Genomic DNA, 19607 nt, shown 5'->3' on the forward strand with positions numbered 1-19607 from the left:
GCATGTGATGTTGTCTTTGTGGCCTCCGATACGAAATCTTTAATTAAACAACTTATTCACATTTGAATCAATATTGTAGGCTACCTGTGTGCATTGCCAGATACAGTGCCTTGCGAAAGTATTCAGCCCCCTTGAACTTTGCGACCTTTTGCCACATTTCAGGCTTCAAACATAAAGATATAAAACTGTATTATTTTGTGAAGAATCAACAACAAGTGGGAAACAATCATGAAGTGGAACGACATTTATTGGATATTTCAAACTTTTTTAACAAATCAAAAACTGAAAAATTGGGCGTGCAAAATTATTCAGCCCCTTTACTTTCAGTGCAGCAAACTCTCTCCAGAAGTTCAGTGAGGATCTCTGAATGATCCAATGTTGACCTAAATGACTAATGATGATAAATACAATCCACCTGTGTGTAATCAAGTCTCCGTATAAATGCACCTGCACTGTGATAGTCTCAGAGGTCCATTAAAAACGCAGAGAACATCATGAGGAACAAGGAACACACCAGGCAGGTCCGAGATACTGTTGTGAAGAAGTTTAAAGCCGGATTTGGATACAAAAAGATTTCCCAAGCTTTAAACATCCCAAGGAGCACTGTGCAAGCGATAATATTGAAATGGAAGGAGTATCAGACCACTGCAAATCTACCAAGACCTGGCCGTCCCTCTAAACTTTCAGCTCATACAAGTAGAAGACTGATCAGAGATGCAGCCAAGAGGCCCATGATCACTCTGGATAAACTGCAGAGATCTACAGCTGAGGTGGGAGACTCTGTCCATAGGACAACAATCAGTCGTATATTGCACAAATCTGGCCTTTATGGAAGAGTGGCAAGAAGAAAGCCATTTCTTAAAGATATCCATAAAAAGTGTTGTTTAAAGTTTGCCACAAGCCACCTGGGAGACACACCAAACATGTGGAAGAAGGTGCTCTGGTCAGATGAAACCAAAATTGAACTTTTTGGCAACAATGCAAAACGTTATGTTTGGCGTAAAAGCAACACAGCTGAACACACCATCCCCACTGTCAAACATGGTGGTGGCAGCATCATGGTTTGGGCCTGCTTTTCTTCAGCAGGGACAGGGAAGATGGTTAAAATTGATGGGAAGATGGATGGAGCCAAATACAGGACCATTCTGGAAGAAAACCTGATGGAGTCTGCAAAAGACCTGAGACTGGGACAGAGATTTGTCTTCCTACAAGACAATGATTCAAAACATAAAGCAAAATCTACAATGGAATGGTTCAAAAATAAACATATCCAGGTGATAGAATGGCCAAGTCAAAGTCCAGACCTGAATCCAATCGAGAATCTGTGGAAAGAACTGAAAACTGCTGTTCACAAATGCTCTCCATCCAACCTCACTGTGATCGAGCTGTTTTGCAAGGAGGAATGGGAAAAAAATTCAGTCTCTCGATGTGCAAAACTGATAGAGACATACCCCAAGCGACTTACAGCTGTAATCGCAGCAAAAGGTGGCGCTACAAAGTATTAACTTAAGGGGGCTGAATAATTCTGCACTCCCAATTTTTCAGTTTTTGATTTGTTAAAAAAGTTTGAAATATCCAATAAATGTCGTTCCACTTCATGATTGTGTCCCACTTGTTGTTGATTCTTCACAAAAAAATACAGTTTTATATCTTATTGTTTGAAGCCTTAAATGTGGCAAAAGGTCGCAAAGTTCAAGGGGGCCGAATACTTTTGCAAGGCACTGTAAGTACTGGGCATATCTTGAACTACAGCAGAAGATTTTAACAATAGCTAGTAACAAAAACCCACTCCATCATGTTGGGACTAATACTACTTGTTCAACTGAGTACAACAAACCATTTTATGTTTCACCTGTTAATTTTTTTAATGCCAATGCAAATTAAGTATTCATATTCAGATAAAACCTGAGAACAATCTCTCTGTACGGCAGATTGACCAGTCTATTTTTTGCTACACTAGTTTGGAGCATTACTGGTACCTCCTCCCCTTGATGGGCGGAGCTAAAGGCTATGACATTAGTAACACTTTGCTATCTTCATTTAGGGGTGGGTCAGGACTCTCTCACTCTGTTTGTAACTGACTATCAGTATGGATTCTTTCTTGTATACTGTAACCCTTTTCCATTCCCCTACTCTGAGGGGAGGTGATTGAGTTGAGGCTAGTTCGAGGTTGAGGCTCTGTGAAATAAAGCCAGGGCTTTAGTGTTTTGACCTAGTTGGTTATTTATTTTTAAATTCACCATTTTTTTAATCATTATTATATGTTTTGATAAATTTATCAATATATTCCCTTCTTTGAACCTCTTTTATACATATTGGTTTAATACCAGTTGTGTTTCATGTTGGGTTAACACCAGTTGTGTTTCATTGTGGAACAAAGGGCTTCAGTCTAATCTATGTAACTGGGGAGGTTCTTTTGATGTTGTCAACAGGATGCATCAATATCGAGATGGCTGTGCTGGTTCCTTCTCCTCCACATCTGTTTCACTCAAACAGCCACCCACACAGCTCTACAGCAGTACAACCCCTTAGCTGTACAACCATTTACTTTCTAATCCAAACAGCAAGAATGAAAAAAGAGCTTCAGCAGAACACAATATGTTTGTCTTGTACCACGTGGTCTGGATCCCAGGGTCTCTAGTCTTAAATCATGAGTTTGACAAAGTAGAGCACTTTCGGTACAAAGCTAAACGTGTGATGATGATGGTGTTGACGATGATGATGAGGATGATGATGATGATTACGAGGAAGATCATCAAACCTATAGATGTTTACTGAAACTGCTCTATTTTGTTAAATGCTGACATGCACAATTGTTTGGGACTGTATCCAGTGGACTAACAAAACGTTTAAAACATTTTGGGGGAGAAAAATATCCCTTTAAGAAAAACTATAGCTTTTCTTCCATTGAGTGAATGAATGTTCTGCTTGATCATGATTTTTATACATGTTTTATTAAATGTGTGATATTCTCATATTTTCTCTGTGTAGAAGGAGCACTGACTTACAAATGTAAGTATTATTAATGTTACATTTTAGAATGATGATGCTAAGTTCACTGGCTAAGTTCCTCTGCACATAGACGAAGTTCACTCCCAGTCTGAGTACCTGACATCAGAGTACACACTCTCCTGTGGTGTCTCTCTTCTTTCTTCCTCTTTTAGTTTTCAATGCAGCATAATTCAATGCAGCATAATTCAACGTATCTCCATTTTGATCCTAAGGAGGAACATATTTTAGAAACACAGTAACACCATGATTATTACAAATAAATACTTTTCAGATACATGCTTTTCATATTACATCTTCAAACTATAAAGGTTATGTTCACAGAAATACTGAAAGTTTCTATGAGACAGTATTGGTTGGAAAATATTTAATAATAATTACTGTCTCGTTATTAATCACATAGACTCGTTTTCAAGGGTTATCATGAGCTATGTAGTGGAGTCATTGACAAATTTCACCCTCAAATTGGAATTGATCCATTTCACAATGTAAATATACCTGTTCTCCCCTTAATCCACCATGTCTTCCTCCCTGACAGGCTGCTGCTGCTTCAATAGAAAACAAACAATAAATCAAACAAAGCGTCGCTGTCTGATGAAAACCTCTCATCTCCAAAACAGAAACTTGTCAGGAAATGGGAAAAACGTGTAAAAGTTTAAAAAAAATGTACATTGGCAAAAATGGAGTTACAAGGTTGTCATCAGACAGGGACGAAAGACAAGATAAATCTCCATAGCAATTCAAAACTACTGGGGGTAGCAAAAGTTATCTTGCATATTTTCGTAATTGTATTGCTTACCTTGACAATTTTCACAGACTTGTTTTTACTTCTGGTGCAGGCAAGGAAGATGATCCCAATTCCACACAACACAAACGCCACTGCCAAAACAACAACAACCACTACTACCATAGCCTTTTCTGGAACAATGATAAATATGAATGTCATGAAGTATCTATCATAATTTTTATCCAAGAAAAATGTATTGGCTTACATAATGTATTGGCAATATAAATTAATGATTAGGCCTACAGATGTAAGATCTTAATTTTATCACTCTTATGTTAATAAATTTTTTACTGCACAGCAGGAAATGCGAACTTGTAGTGCTTTGAGTTTTCTGAAGGATTCTAAAGTTTGTAATTTCCACTTTGAAATTGCAGATTTAATTTGCCCTAACCAAAAAATGTATCAACCCCTACAAAATCGTCTATTAATTATATCCAGAGTTCATGTTGCTGAACGATTATTTTCCTGTTTTAGAAAACTGGCTCAAATTAAGATCCTACATCTGTACACTTTAATTCAACTGATTCTACCTGACTCATTGCATTTCGTGTCAGTGGCCATGTCCAATTTTGTTCCATTGCCCAACAGGATCTCACCACTTGTGGCCACAGCACAGTAGTAAGTCCCAGCATCAGAGGGGCTGAGGTTGTTCTTGGAGAGGCTGTAGACACAGCTCTGTGTCTACAGGGAGTCTCAGGGCTCTTCTCACACTCATCACTCCTGTTCCCAGGGGTGTAAATGGCACCTGGATGGGATTCTCCTGATCTCGCTCTGGACCAGTACACACTGTGTTCTCCTGTACAGATCTCAGAGAGTACTGTACACTGCAGAGTCACATTTTCTCCTGGGTGGAATGGGTCAGACATAGGCCGCTGTACCACAGTCTTGTAATCTGACCTCTGGTGATTCTTACCTAAATGCTACATTTATAGTTTCATATGAATCAGTCTGAAACAAAACTTTCCAAAATGCACACGAATGTTAAAACCACACAGACACATTGAAAACATATGAAGACGTAAGAACCCTGAACAAAAAAGAAAGGGCATTAACATCTTCTCATTACCTTCTATTACTAAAAAAGTCCCATTGATCAAGTTCACTTCATAGTCTGTCCTACTTGCGCAATAGTAAATAGCTTCATCCATTGGTTCCATCTTTGGGATTGTAAGACGGTATATCCCGTCAGCTTCAGCCCTCTCCACATTGAGTTGTGAATTGTTAAATTCCTTGTACAGTACAGGCTTGGGCTGAAATTTATGCATTCTTGCAACAACTTGAGGGATTTCCCCTGTTATTTGCTTAAACCAGAACATGTTTCCCTCATTGTATACTTGATTTGAGAAAACACAGTAGAGAGTCACTGGGTCACCAATTTGAACACCCTGAACTTGAATATGCCGCTGAACATTGTTGCATTTTGTCACATCTAAAATTGCAAAACAGTTTAGGTTAATCAGAAGAACTAGACCTGATGGACTGACGAAAGCTCAACCACATTATGGTTAGACAAGTCTAGGTAGGAATTACCAGACTTACATATTGTACTAAACAATACCACAACAACCCAGATTCTGATCATCGTGGTGTGTAGCTCCAACTTCAGGTTAGTCCTCTGACCAGATAAACACTTGGAATAAGTATGTACCAATATGCAGTTCTGAAGTCAAAGACCAACCTGATAGGCTGGTGTAAAAAACACAATACTTCCTGTTACATTTCCGAACTAGCAACAGTGTTTTTGGTTACCCAAACAGTTACCCCTGCAGTTTTTCATTTAGGCCACTATTCTGTTATTTGCTAAAGTTGTGTCACTTTTCAATGTTTCTATTATATAGACACCTGCAACTCTTTCCGGAAGTGCTTTACAAGAGGGTAATGTCAAATAGGCTTCATTGCCATTTGTACAGTTTTCAGATAATGTCATGCCAAAGGAAGTCACTGCTGATAGTTATGTGAAGAGGAATAGCCAACAAAAAGTTATCAAAGTTCTGAGCTCATTGTACAGGTAATATAATAATCAAGATAGCACAACATCAACTCTAATATTATCTTTTGTTAGAAATTACACCTAGTTAAAAGTAATTGTCTTCCAACGATACCTATGTATTAACCTGGTGGTTACATAGACAGGTAGAGTGTAAGTACAGCAATGGTACACGTGTTACAGAGATCCTACCCGACAAACTGGATAGCATAGGACAGTGCTATTCTAGTCCAGGCCTTTATGGTCAAGGAATAGCTGCTTTAGCGACTTTAGAACGAGGTCAAGGAAAGATCAAGGCCACAATTCAATTATTATATAAAAGGGCTTCACTCAGAATATTTATCAATAACTTACAATGGTGCAGTATATACTGAGGATATAGTGGCCCAACAACATAACAAACCAAGAGCTGTGAATGAAGAAGAAAGAGGTCATCATCAGTCTGAGGAGAAGAAAATGGAGATCACTCAGGATCACTCAGGAAAGACATAATACACATAACAAGACAAGCGCTGGGATATGAAATAAACAGACCAAAAACCAACTAGAGATGCTCCACTCTACAGGAACTGAATAAAACATGGATCACCTGACAAGAGGAAAAAGGCCTCGCAGAGAAATGAGGGAGGTGGAGAGCCATGGTTGACGCCCTAGCTTAGGACCCTAGGACTGAGCACCTCCCTTTACAACTGGATCCTGGACTTCCTGACGGGCCAACCCCAGCTGGTGAGGATATGTATCATCTCCTTTGCCACGCTGACCCTCAACACGGTGCCCCACAGGGGTGTGTGTATGGTCCCCTCCTGTACTCCCTGTTCACCAACGACTGCATGACCACTCACAACTCCAACACCATCATCAAGATTGCTGACGACACGAGGGTGGTTGGTCTGATCACAGACGACGATGAGGCAGCCTATAAGGAGGGGGTCAGAGACCTGGCAGTGTGGTGCCAGGACAACAACCTATCCCTCAATGTCAGCAAGACAAAGGAGCTGATCGTGGACTACAGAAAACTCTTCACAGTCCCCAAGTCCAGAACAGACTATGGGAGGCGCACAGTACTACATTGAGCCATGACTACATGGAACTCTATTCCACATCAGGTAACTGATGCAAGCAGTAGAATCAGATTTAAAAAACTGGTAAAAATGCACCTTATGGAACAATGTTGACTGTGAAGAGACACACACAAAGGTACAGACACATGCATACTCACACATTGTGATAATGTTGTATGGTGGAATTGAACATTTTGGCTGTGGATATGTGGTGGTGTAGGGATGTTATATGATGTACTGTTTAATCTTTAGCTCACTTAGTACAAACATAGTTCACTGTTTCATCTTTTGTTTTATATGTAATGTGGGTGCTTTGGTGTGTTTGGACCCCAGGAAGTGTAGCTGCTGCCTTGGTTGCAGCTTATGGGGATCCCTAATAAATAGAAATGGAAATACAAATGTAAGAGACAACGTCTCTTACTTAGCAGGAGACTGAAAAGATTTGTCATGGGCCCTCAGATCTTCAAAATGTTCTACAGCTGCACCATTGAGAACATCTTGACTGGCTGCATCACTGCTTGGTATGGCAACTGCTTGGCATCCGACTGCAAGGCTACCCCAACCCCGGTCAACAGCTCCGCACCCCTCGCAGCTACTTGCCCAAGCCTCCCCAGCTTCTACTTCAAATTCAGATAGCAGATGTTCTGAAAGAGCAGCAAAACCTGGACCCGTACAAATCAGCTGGGCTAGACAATCTGGACCCTCTCTTTCTAAAATGATCCGCTGCCATTGTTGCACCCCCTATTACCAGTCTGTTCAACCTCTCTTTCGTATCGTCCGAGATCGCTAAAGATTGGAAAGCTGCCACGGTCATCCACCTCTTCGAAGTGGGTGATACTCTAGACCCAAACTATTAGACCTATATCCATCCTGCCCTGCCTTTCTAAAGTCATCGAAAGCCAAGTTAATAAACAGATAACTGACCATTTCGAATCCCAACGTACCTTCTCCGCTGTGCAATCCGTTTTCCGAGCTGGTCACAGGTGCACCTCAGCCATGCTCAAGGTACTAAACAATATCATAACCACCATTGATAAAAGCCAGTACTGTGCAGCCATCTTCATCGACCTGGCCAAGTCTTTCAACTCTACCCCCAAGCCGTAAGAGTGCAAAATAGTTTACCCAGTGTGACGACCCTCCCACACTGTCTGCCGTACACTCTCTTTGTTCTTGTTTCCTTATTAGGATACTGGTGGGCGGAGTTGGGAGGGTCGTCAGCTACATGGGAAACACCTGTGTCCCAGGATAAATAGACCTCTTCCAGATTCATTGGGAAGACTCTCTCCATGTTTGCTATTTTCTTGTGACTATGGCATCTTATGTAGACAAGTTCACTCACTTTCCATCAGGGGAAGTGTTAGAATTATGTACTAAAGAACAGCGGTTGAAGGTCACTGAACACTACAAGGTTGAAATTAGTGATAAACGTCTGAAATTCTATTAGGTTGATATTGAGGGCCAATCTGATGGAGAGTGGTATTCTTGAAGTTACCACTGGGGCTGCCTCTGCTGAGGTCTCACCGTCTCCCCGTAACGTTACAATGGCCATGCCATCGGTTAGTCCTAGTAGTCTTTTTGAACAGCAGAAAGAACTGCTTCTGTTACAGCTAGAGCATGATCGTGAGAAGCTAGAGCATGATCATGAGAAGCTAGAGCATGATCGTGTAAAATATGAAAAGGAATTGGCATTTAAACAAGATATGGAGCTTGCTAAAATCAAGCTGCAACAAGAGTGGATAGAGTTGGTTACGGAAGGAAAGATCTCAGGGGGGAGTTTGTTCTGGGAAGGTGACCCAGATTTACCTAGTGGTCGTTCGTCTTTTTGTCGTGCACCGGACACATTTGATATTGTTGGGAACTTACGGTTGTTGCCTCAATTTAATGAAAAGGACCCTGATACATTATTTTCATTGTTTGAGCATGTTGCTGATGCTAGGAGTTGGCCTGATTCTGACGGCACTTTAATGTTGCAGTGTGTGCTGACTGGTAAAGCGCAGAAAGCATATTCAGCTCTTAGTGTACACGACAGTGCCAGTTATGATAAGGTTAAAACAGCTGTGTTACAGATTTACGAATTGGTTCCTGAGGCTTACCGCCAACGATTTTGAACTTTAAAAAGGGATGATAAACAGACTCAAGTTGAGTTTGTGTGAGAATGATCTTCACAGTTTAATTGCTGGTGTTATGACTTTCCAAGGGCTGTGTGATCTGATTATGTTAGAGAAATGTAATGACACAATCCCTGATCGTATTGCCACGTACATTAACAAACGAAAAGTAAAGACTGTCGCTGAAGCTGCGGTTTTGGCAGACGAATATGTTTTGACTCACAAAAGTGTCTTTGCAGATCCTCGTATTCGGAGTGAGTGGGGGCGTTCAGAGAGATTTGCGCCTCGCTCACCGAGATACTTTGGTTCACGGGCAGAGTTCCATTCAATTAGGGTTGCGCCTGACTCCAGACGAATATGTTTTGACTCACAAAAGTGTCTTTGCAGATCCTCGTATTCGGAGTGAGTGGGGGCGTTCAGAGAGATTTGCGCCTTGCTCACCGAGATACTTTGGTTCACGGGCAGAGTTCCATTCAATTAGGGTTGCGCCTGACTCCCGTGGTAAAGCTGACTTTGGTCAAGAGTGTCACTACTGTCAAGGTTCAGGTCATTGTAAAAACGAATGTCCGGTTCTCAGGGCAAAGGGTAAATTCATTACGTGTGCTTATGTTAAATCTAAGCCTACAGTGTTAGCTGCGTCTGTTCCACATCAGTTCACACATTGTCTCAGGCCCAGGGGCATGTGAAAGTCCATATTGACCCAAACTATTTACCTTTCATTACCGAGGGTTTTGTGTCTATGTTAGGAAGTAAGGACCTAGTGCCAGTGAAGATCTTGAGAGACACAGGTGCCTCTGAATCGTTTATGTTGGAGTCTGTGTTACACTTTTCTGCTGAGACTGATTTGGGGAATAGTGTTCTAATTAGCGGAATAGGTTTGAACACTCTGTCAGTTCCATTGCATAAACTGATGTTGGATTGTGGACTGGTGAAAGGTGAGGTTGTTGTGGGGGTGCGTCCTTCATTGCCTATTGAGGGTATCAACGTTATCCTTGGGAGTAACTTGGCTGGTGAGCGTGTGTGGCCTGTCGTGTTTCCATCTCTAGTGGTTTCCACTAAGCCGTCATTTGTTGGGATTCCTGATGAGTGTACAGAGTTTCCCAGAGGTGTTCTCTGCGTGTGCAGTAATGCGTTCTATGAGCCGTGGCAAACTGGTCACTGCGCCGGCTAATGAGAATAACGCAAGTATGTCACTACTTTCCCTGTTATCCCGTTATCTGTAACCCGCTCAGATCTAATCAATGTGCAACGGACTGATCCCACATTAGAAGAGTTGTGTGACCAAATTGTGCCTGTGGAACAGTTGGGAGATGTCGCCCATGGCTATTTTCTCCAAGAGGATGTCCTGATGAGAAAGTGGGTGTCTCATGGTAGTTGTTTTCTGGGGGAGGTGATTAGGTTGTTGTACCAGCTCCACATTAAACACAATTTGTCTAGCGCCTATCATGTGCAAAGTCAAGGAGAACTGGAACGTTTCCATCAAACACTTAAGTCTTTGTTGAGAGCTTAATGTGGATAAGGATTGGGAGGAGGGGTTGCCTTGGTTACTGTTAGCCGCTAGGGAGGTTTCACAGGAGAGTACGTGGTTCAGTCCAAATGATCTTGTTTTTGGACATAGGGTGCGTGGACTTCTATCTATTCTCCAAGATGACTGGAAGTCTCCCGAGCCTCCTCAGTCCCTGTTATCGTATGTGTGTGATTTCCGGCGACACTTGTGCGCAGCTGGTGAAATGGCTAAAGAGAAGCTATCATCTTCACAGGAGAGGATGAAGGGCATATTTGATCGCCGAACTGAGCCTTGTCTCTTTAGTCCGGGTGACCAGGTTCTTGCTCTGCTGCCAATTGTTGGTTCTCCTTTTCAAGCCAAGTTTCAAGGTCCATATACAGTGGTGAGCCAGTACACTGAGCAAAATGATCTAGTTGCCACTCCAGAACGGAGGAAAGCACACCAACTGTACCATGTACATTTGTTAAAACCCTGTCATTTGTTAAAACCCTATTATGCACGTTCCTCTGAAACTGAACAGTGGGAGTCTACAGAGGACGGTAACCTGTTATTTTGACTGGTACCGTTATTCCTTGGGTTCTTGTCATGCTAGATCTGTGCATGAGGAGGAAGATGTTCCTGGTCCCGACAATTGCATACTGCAGCGTAGATTGAAAAATTCAGAGACACTGGATATTTTAGACAGCCTTCTCACTCATCTACCTTTTGATGGGCGGAAAGAGATGGTTGGTCTGCTATAGAGATTTCCAGGTTTGTTTTCTAATACACCTACACGTACAAACTTAATAGAACATGATATTGACATTGGAGATGCTGACCCCATTCGTCAGCGGTTCTATAGAGTTTCTTCAGAGAAACTGCTTTGTCTCGATGCTGAGGTCAGGTACATGCTGGAGAGCAAGATAGCAGAGCCTTCTTTCTCCAGTTGGGCTTCTCCCTGTATCTTCGTCAGTAAACCGGATGGAACAAACATATTTTGTACGGACTACCGTAAGGTAAACAGTGTCACTAAACCAGATTAATTTCCTCTTCCTCGGATGGAGGACTGCGTTGATCAAGTCGGCGCAACTAAGTTTGTGAGCAACTTTGACCTGTTAAAGGGCTATTGGCAGGTGCCACTGACGAGTAGGGCACGTGAAATTTCTGCCTTTATTATACTCGTATTCGGTTATGAGTTTTGGTCTGCGTAATACACCTGCCACTTTTCAGCGACTCATGAACAGGATTGTCGCCGGTCTGGCCGGGTGCGCTGTTTATCTGGACGATGCAGTGATATATGCAGATACTTTGGAGGAACATCTGTCCCGTATTCAAGCCCTGTTCGAACATCTGGCTGCGGGTCGCCTCATGATCAATCTGGTTAAATGTGAGTTTGCTCAGGCGACTGTTACATACCTTGGGAAGGTTTTTGGGCAGGGTGAAGTGCGTCCTGTTCTGGCTAAAGTGGTAGTTATTGATGATTTTCCACCACAAAATACTAAAAAGGAACTGGTGCGTTTCTTGGGCATGATTGGTTATTACCATAGTTTTTGTAAAACTCGATCCCTTGACAGATGATGAAAGCTAAGGCTGTTTACATATGGTCTACTCGTTGTCAACAGGCTTTTGAAGATGCAAAGAGGTTGCTTACCTCAACTTCGGTGTTGGCTGCTCCTTGCGTGGATTTGTCATTTACCTTGCAGGTGGATGCTAGTCATGTGGTGGCAGGTGCAGTTTTGCTGCAAGCAGATGTGTCTGGGGTTGAGAGGCCTGTTAGTTTCTTTTCCAAAAAGTTTAACCATTATCAGTTGAACTATTCGGTCATTGAAAAAGAAGCCCTAGCACTCATTTGGGTGCTACAAAACTTCGACATGTATGTCTGGTCGGGAGTAGTACCTATTGTGGTCTACACCGACCATAGCCCTCTCACCTTTTTGAGGTCCATGATGTGTCCTAATCAGAGGATAATGAGATGGTGTTTATTTTTACAATCATTCCATCTCGATGTGCGGCACTTCCGGGGGACTGATAATGTGATTGCTGATGCACTCTGTCGTTCGCCCTGTTCCTGAATGTTTACGTGACTGACCATTGTTTGGTATTGTCATGTTCTCTCTTTCCTGTCTGTTCCCTCCTGGTCTTGTTTTCTTCTTTCCTCTTAAAAGTTGCTTCCTGTGCGCATAGGTTGCTGAGGTCTGAGGATGAGGTTGGCTGGGGCAGGGTATGTTGTTCCGGGGTCCTTGTTGGATCCCCGGTTTTATAAGGGGGAGTCTGCCGTATTCTCTCTTTGTTCTTGTTTCCTTATTAGGATACCGGTGGGCGGAGTTGGGAGGGTCATCAGCTACATGGGAAACACCTGGGCCCAGGTGTGTCCCAGGATAAATAGACCTCTTCCAGATTCATTGGGAAGACTCTCTCCATGCAGACACGTTCATAGATTTTGTTGTGGTATTTTTGTGGCCTTTTGACTGTTTGCTTTGGCACCTTTGAACACCCCGCATTATCACATTTATGCATGCAAAACACTCACTTACACTACTGATTACTGATTACACATGCCATTGTTAACCTCTCTGTGCACGGAACCCGCTAGCGGGCTGAAATTCCACAACATACGGTGATCGCTACATGAATAGTCATATTAAACATTCATGAAAATACACGTGTCTCACATGTATCGAAAGCCTAGAATCTTGCTAATCCAACTACGATGTCAGATTTAAAAAATGATTTACTGCGAAAGAATACGATGTTATTATCTGAGCATAGAGCCCCATAATTTTTTATATTTTTTAACCAGCACAGGCGTAACATAATCACAAACTGCATTTAAATAAATTGTTTACCTTAGACGATCTTTGTCTGTTTGCAATTCCAATGCTCATTGTTACACAATGAATGATCTTTTGTTTGATAAAATCCGTTTTTTAGCCTAACACGAAACATTTTGTGAACCGCTTGTGTTGTGAATTCCGTCTCATTCCATTTTCGACGATACATTCCAGGTAAATAACCCACACAGAATGTGACTTTTCCAGTCATGTTTGGTTTCACTGCAATCAACTGGTTTGTTTGTAACACAATCAAATCTGATGGGCCATTTCGCAGGACGTATTGACTGAAAGAAACCGATTTGAAGACAACAAGTCATGACATCATTGTGCACCAATGATTTGCCTGCTGTTTCGTTGATTGACTGTCTTTTAACCCAATGACCACTGATCGTCTTGAAATCTAGCTGGGTAGATAGCCAATGAGCTGAGCTAAATGGCAATACGCCATGTTTATGTGTTGCAAGACCAACCCATGTAATAACCTCCAGTGTAAAGTGAGTCATTCGCTATTGAAGTTTCATACCGGAAGGAGAAGCACATATTACGCACTGCATTGTTTGGTAAACGCGCAGATTCAGCTGTTTATATATCAATCATTATGGCGACTAAGTCAGGGAAAGCTAAATCTAAGTCTAGATATACAGATGTAGACACAATTTTAGAATAAATTGATTGGGAAGGTGAGACAGAGATTGTTGTAGGATGCTTCATTTAGCGATTGCAGAGGAATATTTTTTGAACGGGAGAGGACATCGTTTTGGACTGGTAAGTTCTTATCATGCTAATGCCCTTGTTTGAAATTAATAATATAAGATATTATTTGTGATTTCTTTCTAATTTTAGAAGCAATATATAAACATGTAATGTCATGCAATGTGAGATGCGTGTGTCTTCCGCAACACCCCAACCCACATGAAATAGCCTATTTGAGGCTGTTGAGGAGAGGGCAGGACCACATCAATGGCCAAAGTGAAATGGAGACAGTAGATACAGCTGGTCTGTTGTAATATAATAAAGACAGTAGATCTAGCTGGTCTGTCATAATATAATAGAGACAGTAGATCTAGCAGGTAATAATACTATAATAATATATTCAACCTAATATATTCAACCTTCAACCTTCAACTCTCTATATATATCTGTTTATTCTACCTGTTGATACAGGGCTCATATGTGAAACTATTCTAACTGAACATTTTCTTTCATAGTGACACTGACTCCGAATGGGAGTCTCATCTGGTGTCCTGTGTGAATTTAAGTATGCTCTCTCTAATTCTCTCTTTCTCTCTCGGAGGACCTGAGCCCTATGACCATGCGTCAGGACTACCTGGCATGATGACTCCTTGCTGTCCCCAGTCCACCTGGCCTTGCCGCTTTTCCAGTTTCAACTGTTCTGCCTGCGGCTATGGAACCCTAAACGGTTCATTTTTACTCTTATGGTGCTGTCCTGTTGCACCCTCTACAACCACTGTCATTTCCACCCGGCACAGCCAGAAGAGGACTGGCCACCCCTCATAGCCTGGTTCTTCTCTAGGTTTCTTCCTAGGTTTTTGCCATTCTAGGGAGTTTTTCCTAGCCACCGTGCTTCTACACCTGCATTGCTTGCTGTTTGGGATTTTAGGCTGGGGCTATATAAATAGATTTGATTTGATAGAGGACTGAGGGTCTTCCAAATATTGAAAGTGTGTAAATAGTTGCCCATGTTATTTTGTAAATGTATATATATATATTTTTTCATATATTCTTTAATTAATAATGATTTTTTTCCATGATTTTTTTCCCATTTATTTTTCTAAATTTTTTTTTTTTTTTTTGGGGGGGGGGTGTTAGAATACCATTTTGTTATTTTGAATATAGTTATTTGTTTCGAAATGTATACCTTCACCAATTTGGCCACTTGGGTACATTTGGGCTACTTGTGTGGGACACCTGAGGGACTTCATGATAAATGTCATGTAGCACACTCATTTTGGAAGTTATCATTCTGAAACTTTGCACAAGTACTGTTGCCCTCTTATATTTTTTACTGAAATGGTCCCCATCATCCTATCTGAATGTTTGTTTTATCTTGTTCATTTTGAAGATGATGATACAAAAATAAAAATAAAAAACATATGTTTTTTTTCATTGTTTTATCTATACCAGATCTATTGTGTTATAATCTCCTACATTCAATTCACATGTACACAAACTTCAGAGTCTTTCAAATGGTACCAAGAATATGCATATCCTTGGTTCTGTGCCTGAGCTACAGGCTGTTAGATTTGGGTATGTCTTCAGGCGGAAATTGCACAAAGTAGGGGGGAGCTGTAAGAAGTTAATTGCATTTAGGTTACCTTAGTTAATGAATATATTTTGTTATTCCTCATCTCCACGTTGTCTCCCTTTTGTTACGGGCTTCGAGCCGGTTCGTGACACCAGACTATCTGTATTGATCCTGTTTGCACTAAGTCTTTTGACTCACATATGCTGCTGCTACTGTTAATTACCTAGCTTGTTGCCTAGTCACTTTACCCTACCTAAACGTACATATCTACCTCAGTTACCTCGTACCCCCTCACAATGACTCTGTACTGGTACCCTGTGTATATAGCCAAGTTAATCTTACTAGTTGTGTATTTATTCCTCGTGTCATCTTTCTATTTAAGTAAGCATTTCACTGTTAGTCTACACCCGTTGTTTACAAAGCATGTGAAAAATACAATTTGATCATGTAACAGTGTGATCAAATTAAGATCCTACATCTTTATGCTTGCCAGACAACCAGGGCAGTGCAGTAAAGCTCAGTTTTTCAGTATGAACAGGGTATAAGTGAAACTGCAGTGTGGGTATCTTGTAGGAATTGTAAGAGGGAGTGTTGTCAAGTTCTTGAATGAGGACGGTACCATGTGGACATACAGTATGTACATGGTTGGAAAGGGTGCCCAGATCATCAATGGGAAGCAGTATGGTGGTTTGTCATGATTTCATTATGACATTGTTAATATAACTTTGAGAGACTGCACTGGGTTCACATGGAAACAATATTTTCTGGTGAAATGTGTTTTAATGTGCAATGTTACATTTTGTAATGTAATAAAGCAAAATATACTGTACATCAACAGATTCATAAATTCAAATTTGAACTCAAGAAATGCTGTGGTAAATATCACAAGGTTAATTTAACATTACAACAACAATTGGGATCAATTCATGAATTAAGTGAAAACATGAACAATAACGTACAGGAAAGAGACTGTCTTGATTCTGCTACTCACATTAGTCTAGAAAATGGATTTGATTCTTGGTTGCAGAGATGAGAAAAACCCCGAAGCTCTATGATACAAAAAGAGTGTTGCTTTTTGTCTTGACAAAGTATATAATAGCAATTAAAAAATAGATTTTTGACAAATGTATTCCTCTGCACTGTCGTTCAGTCCCAGTCTGAACACCTGACATCAGAGTACACACTCTCCTGTGGTGTCTCTCTCTTCTTTCTTCCTCTTTTAGTTTTCCTCTCAGAGAAATGCAATGCAGCATAATTCAGGGTATCTGCATCTTGATCCTGTGAATAGTCGTATTTTCATCAAACTATTATACAATATTAAACCCTAACAGGATATGTAGTTTTAAAATAATACGGTGAGAAAAGTAATGCCATGTTACATTTCTGGACAATATTGTTTAGACAACTTTGCTGTGTTTACCTTGCTGCTTGATTCTCTAGTTGAGTTGTCAGGTCCGATATGCTGAGAAGCACCCACTGTTTCCATTAATAAAAACAAAGCATCAACATTACTAGACTTTCAAAGGGAAATTTGCAAAACCGTTTCAGATAATCCTTAAATAACAATTTGCAAAGTTAAATAGTTGACCTTTACAATGTTCACAAACTGATCTAGTATGTCTGGTGCAGATGAGGATAATGATCCCAATCACACAGACGGCCGAGGTCACTCCCAGAGCAATGATTACAGGATCTGTTGCTTTTTCTAGAAATGTAAAACAAAATCATAGTTCTGACATTCATACTTATGTGAAATACAGTTATATAGATGCTTTTTTAAGTGTAAAACCACAAGAACTGATACTATTCAACCTTTAATCATGGCTTCAGTTAAGAATGTTTTAGATTTGAGATATATACATATATACTACCTACTAATATTCAGGATTGTTCCATTGCCAAACAGGATCTCCCCACATGTGGCCACAGCGCAGTAGTAAGTCCCAGCATCAGAGAGACTGAGGTTGTTCTTGGAGAGGCTGTAGACACAGCTCTGTGTAGGAGAGGGAGTCTCAGGGCTCTTCTTACACTCATCACTCTTGTTCGCAGAGGTGTAAATTACTCCTGGATGGGATTCTCCTGATCTGGCTCTGAACCAGTACACACTGCGTTCTCCTGTACAGGTCTCAGAGAGTACTGTACACAGCAGAGTCACAGAGTGTCCTGGATGGACTGGGTCAGACACTGGCCTCTGCACCACGGTATGGTAGTGTGACCTCTGGTGATTCTTACCTAAACGGGATACATGTTTTGATTCTCTAATGTATCACATGCTTCACAAAGATTCGAAGAGTTCAGTTTTGTCAGCTAATTGTATACATTAATGAGGGTTTTTCTTTTGTAATAACACATATGTGTATGCTACTACTGGCATTAAAAAAATAAACATCACAGTGGGTACGATGCGAGCTGTGTGAATAACATGTAAATGTACTAATGTTAATAGTATTTAGGCACTATGATTACCTTTTAATAGTAAAAGAGTCCCATTGATAAAGTTGACTTCATAGGCTGTTCTCACTGCACAATAGTAAACGGCTTCATCTGTTGGGTCCGTGTTTGTAATAGCAAGTCGATACATCCCATCAGCATCAGCCTTCTCCACATTGACACGTGAATGGTTAAAGTCCTTGTGCCATACAGGCTTATCATATTTTGTCATTGTTACAATAGTTTGAGGCTTTTGCCCCACCATTTGTTTGTACCAGAACATATTGAGATCTTCCTTTGAAAAAACACAGTATAGTGTCACTGGGTCCCCAGGATGAACCTCCCGAACTTGAGTTTGATACTGAACATCATTGCATTGTGTCACATCTGTAAAAACACATTTCATAACCGTGCCAATTAAAATACAACTATTGCCTACGTTATAAAGTGATAATGCAATGCATTTACAAGAAACACTTAACTTAAATGGGAAAATATTTTCCGTAAATATTTTTTTCTGTAACACCTTCAATTGTGTTTGAGGTGAAACATGTCCACCGTTTTTATCCATATGCACCATGTTTCCTTTAACATTTCAGATTAGTTTAATGAACTACATATTAGAAATACATGATAAGCGACTGCTTTCCCAGAGACAGATCAGGCCATCTCCATTTAGAATGCTTTTCACAATCTCCATTAAGAATAGTTTTAGTCCAGAACTAGGGTCTAGGAATTTAGCCATTCATTATTGAAAAATAGGTTAAGGTTGGAATTTCACTTACACATCAAACTGAGAAGTACCACAATCACTCCAATTTTGATCATCTTGGTGAGTAGCTCTTACACGTCTGGTGCAGTTGTCCTCTGCCCATGAAATGCAAAAATGGCAAGTCTATACTCACAGACCTATCTGATAGGCTGGAGAAAACTAAATCATGCTACACTTCCTGTTAGATTTTCCCGCCAACAACCTGGTTGGTTATCTAAGGGACAGATATACTTTTATTGGGGGGAGGGGCTGGTCCAACTCAAAGTGTCAGAAAAGAAGCACCCCCCTCCCCAAAGTTAAAAATATTTTCAAATGTTGTACTGTTCTACTGTAAAATAGACTGAACACTCTCCTCCCTTACATAATTTACTCAAAATAATGTTTACACCCACAAATAACAATAACTGTGTTTATAAACGTGGATATTGACTTTGCCACTTTAGCTGCTTTTGTGGCACAGTCGATGCCACGCAGGGCTATGGGCCCGAAGGTTGAGGGTTCACCGACCACTGCAGATGTGCTCACTCTCCCTGCCTGTTTCATTACACTACGATCAGAGCCAGCTGCAAACAATGATCAGCTAGAGGGAATCAGATTTTCTACATTTTGATGCTGTATTTATAATTATATAAAATATATGCAATGGATGTTCCACCGACAAGTTTATGTGCCAATGCACCACACAACCAATAAAGAAAACTTACTGACTTCGGACACTTCATTATCATGGTTTTCAGTTTCAACACCACAATAACTAGACTGTGGCAACCTCGACAAACAGAAAATACATCCCTCCCTACCTTGTAGACTCACCAAGTATTGAAGGCTTTTTTTTGTGTATTGCACAATAAAGTCGGGGACCTATTT

The 19607-nt window shown here is 40.8% G+C and overlaps 1 protein-coding gene across 1 annotated transcript; it reads right to left on the reverse strand.

The window, feature by feature from the left end:
• Positions 1-16298: 16298 nt before the first annotated feature.
• Positions 16299-18943, reverse strand: LOC110489477 (uncharacterized). The gene is made up of 6 exons (XM_021562175.3): positions 18754-18943; positions 18005-18355; positions 17414-17770; positions 17127-17243; positions 16959-17014; positions 16299-16816 (listed from the first exon to the last, which is right to left on the reverse strand). Exons 1-6 carry the CDS (start codon positions 18794-18796, stop codon positions 16685-16687), a joined length of 1056 nt encoding a protein of 351 aa, XP_021417850.3. The 5' UTR covers positions 18797-18943; the 3' UTR covers positions 16299-16684.
• Between the last annotated feature and the right edge of the window lie 664 nt (positions 18944-19607).

The sequence above is a fragment of the Oncorhynchus mykiss genome, chromosome 14, assembly GCF_057628025.1.
Source record: "Oncorhynchus mykiss isolate SJ-2025 chromosome 14, ASM5762802v1, whole genome shotgun sequence".
NCBI classification, from domain to species: Eukaryota; Metazoa; Chordata; class Actinopteri; order Salmoniformes; family Salmonidae; genus Oncorhynchus; species Oncorhynchus mykiss.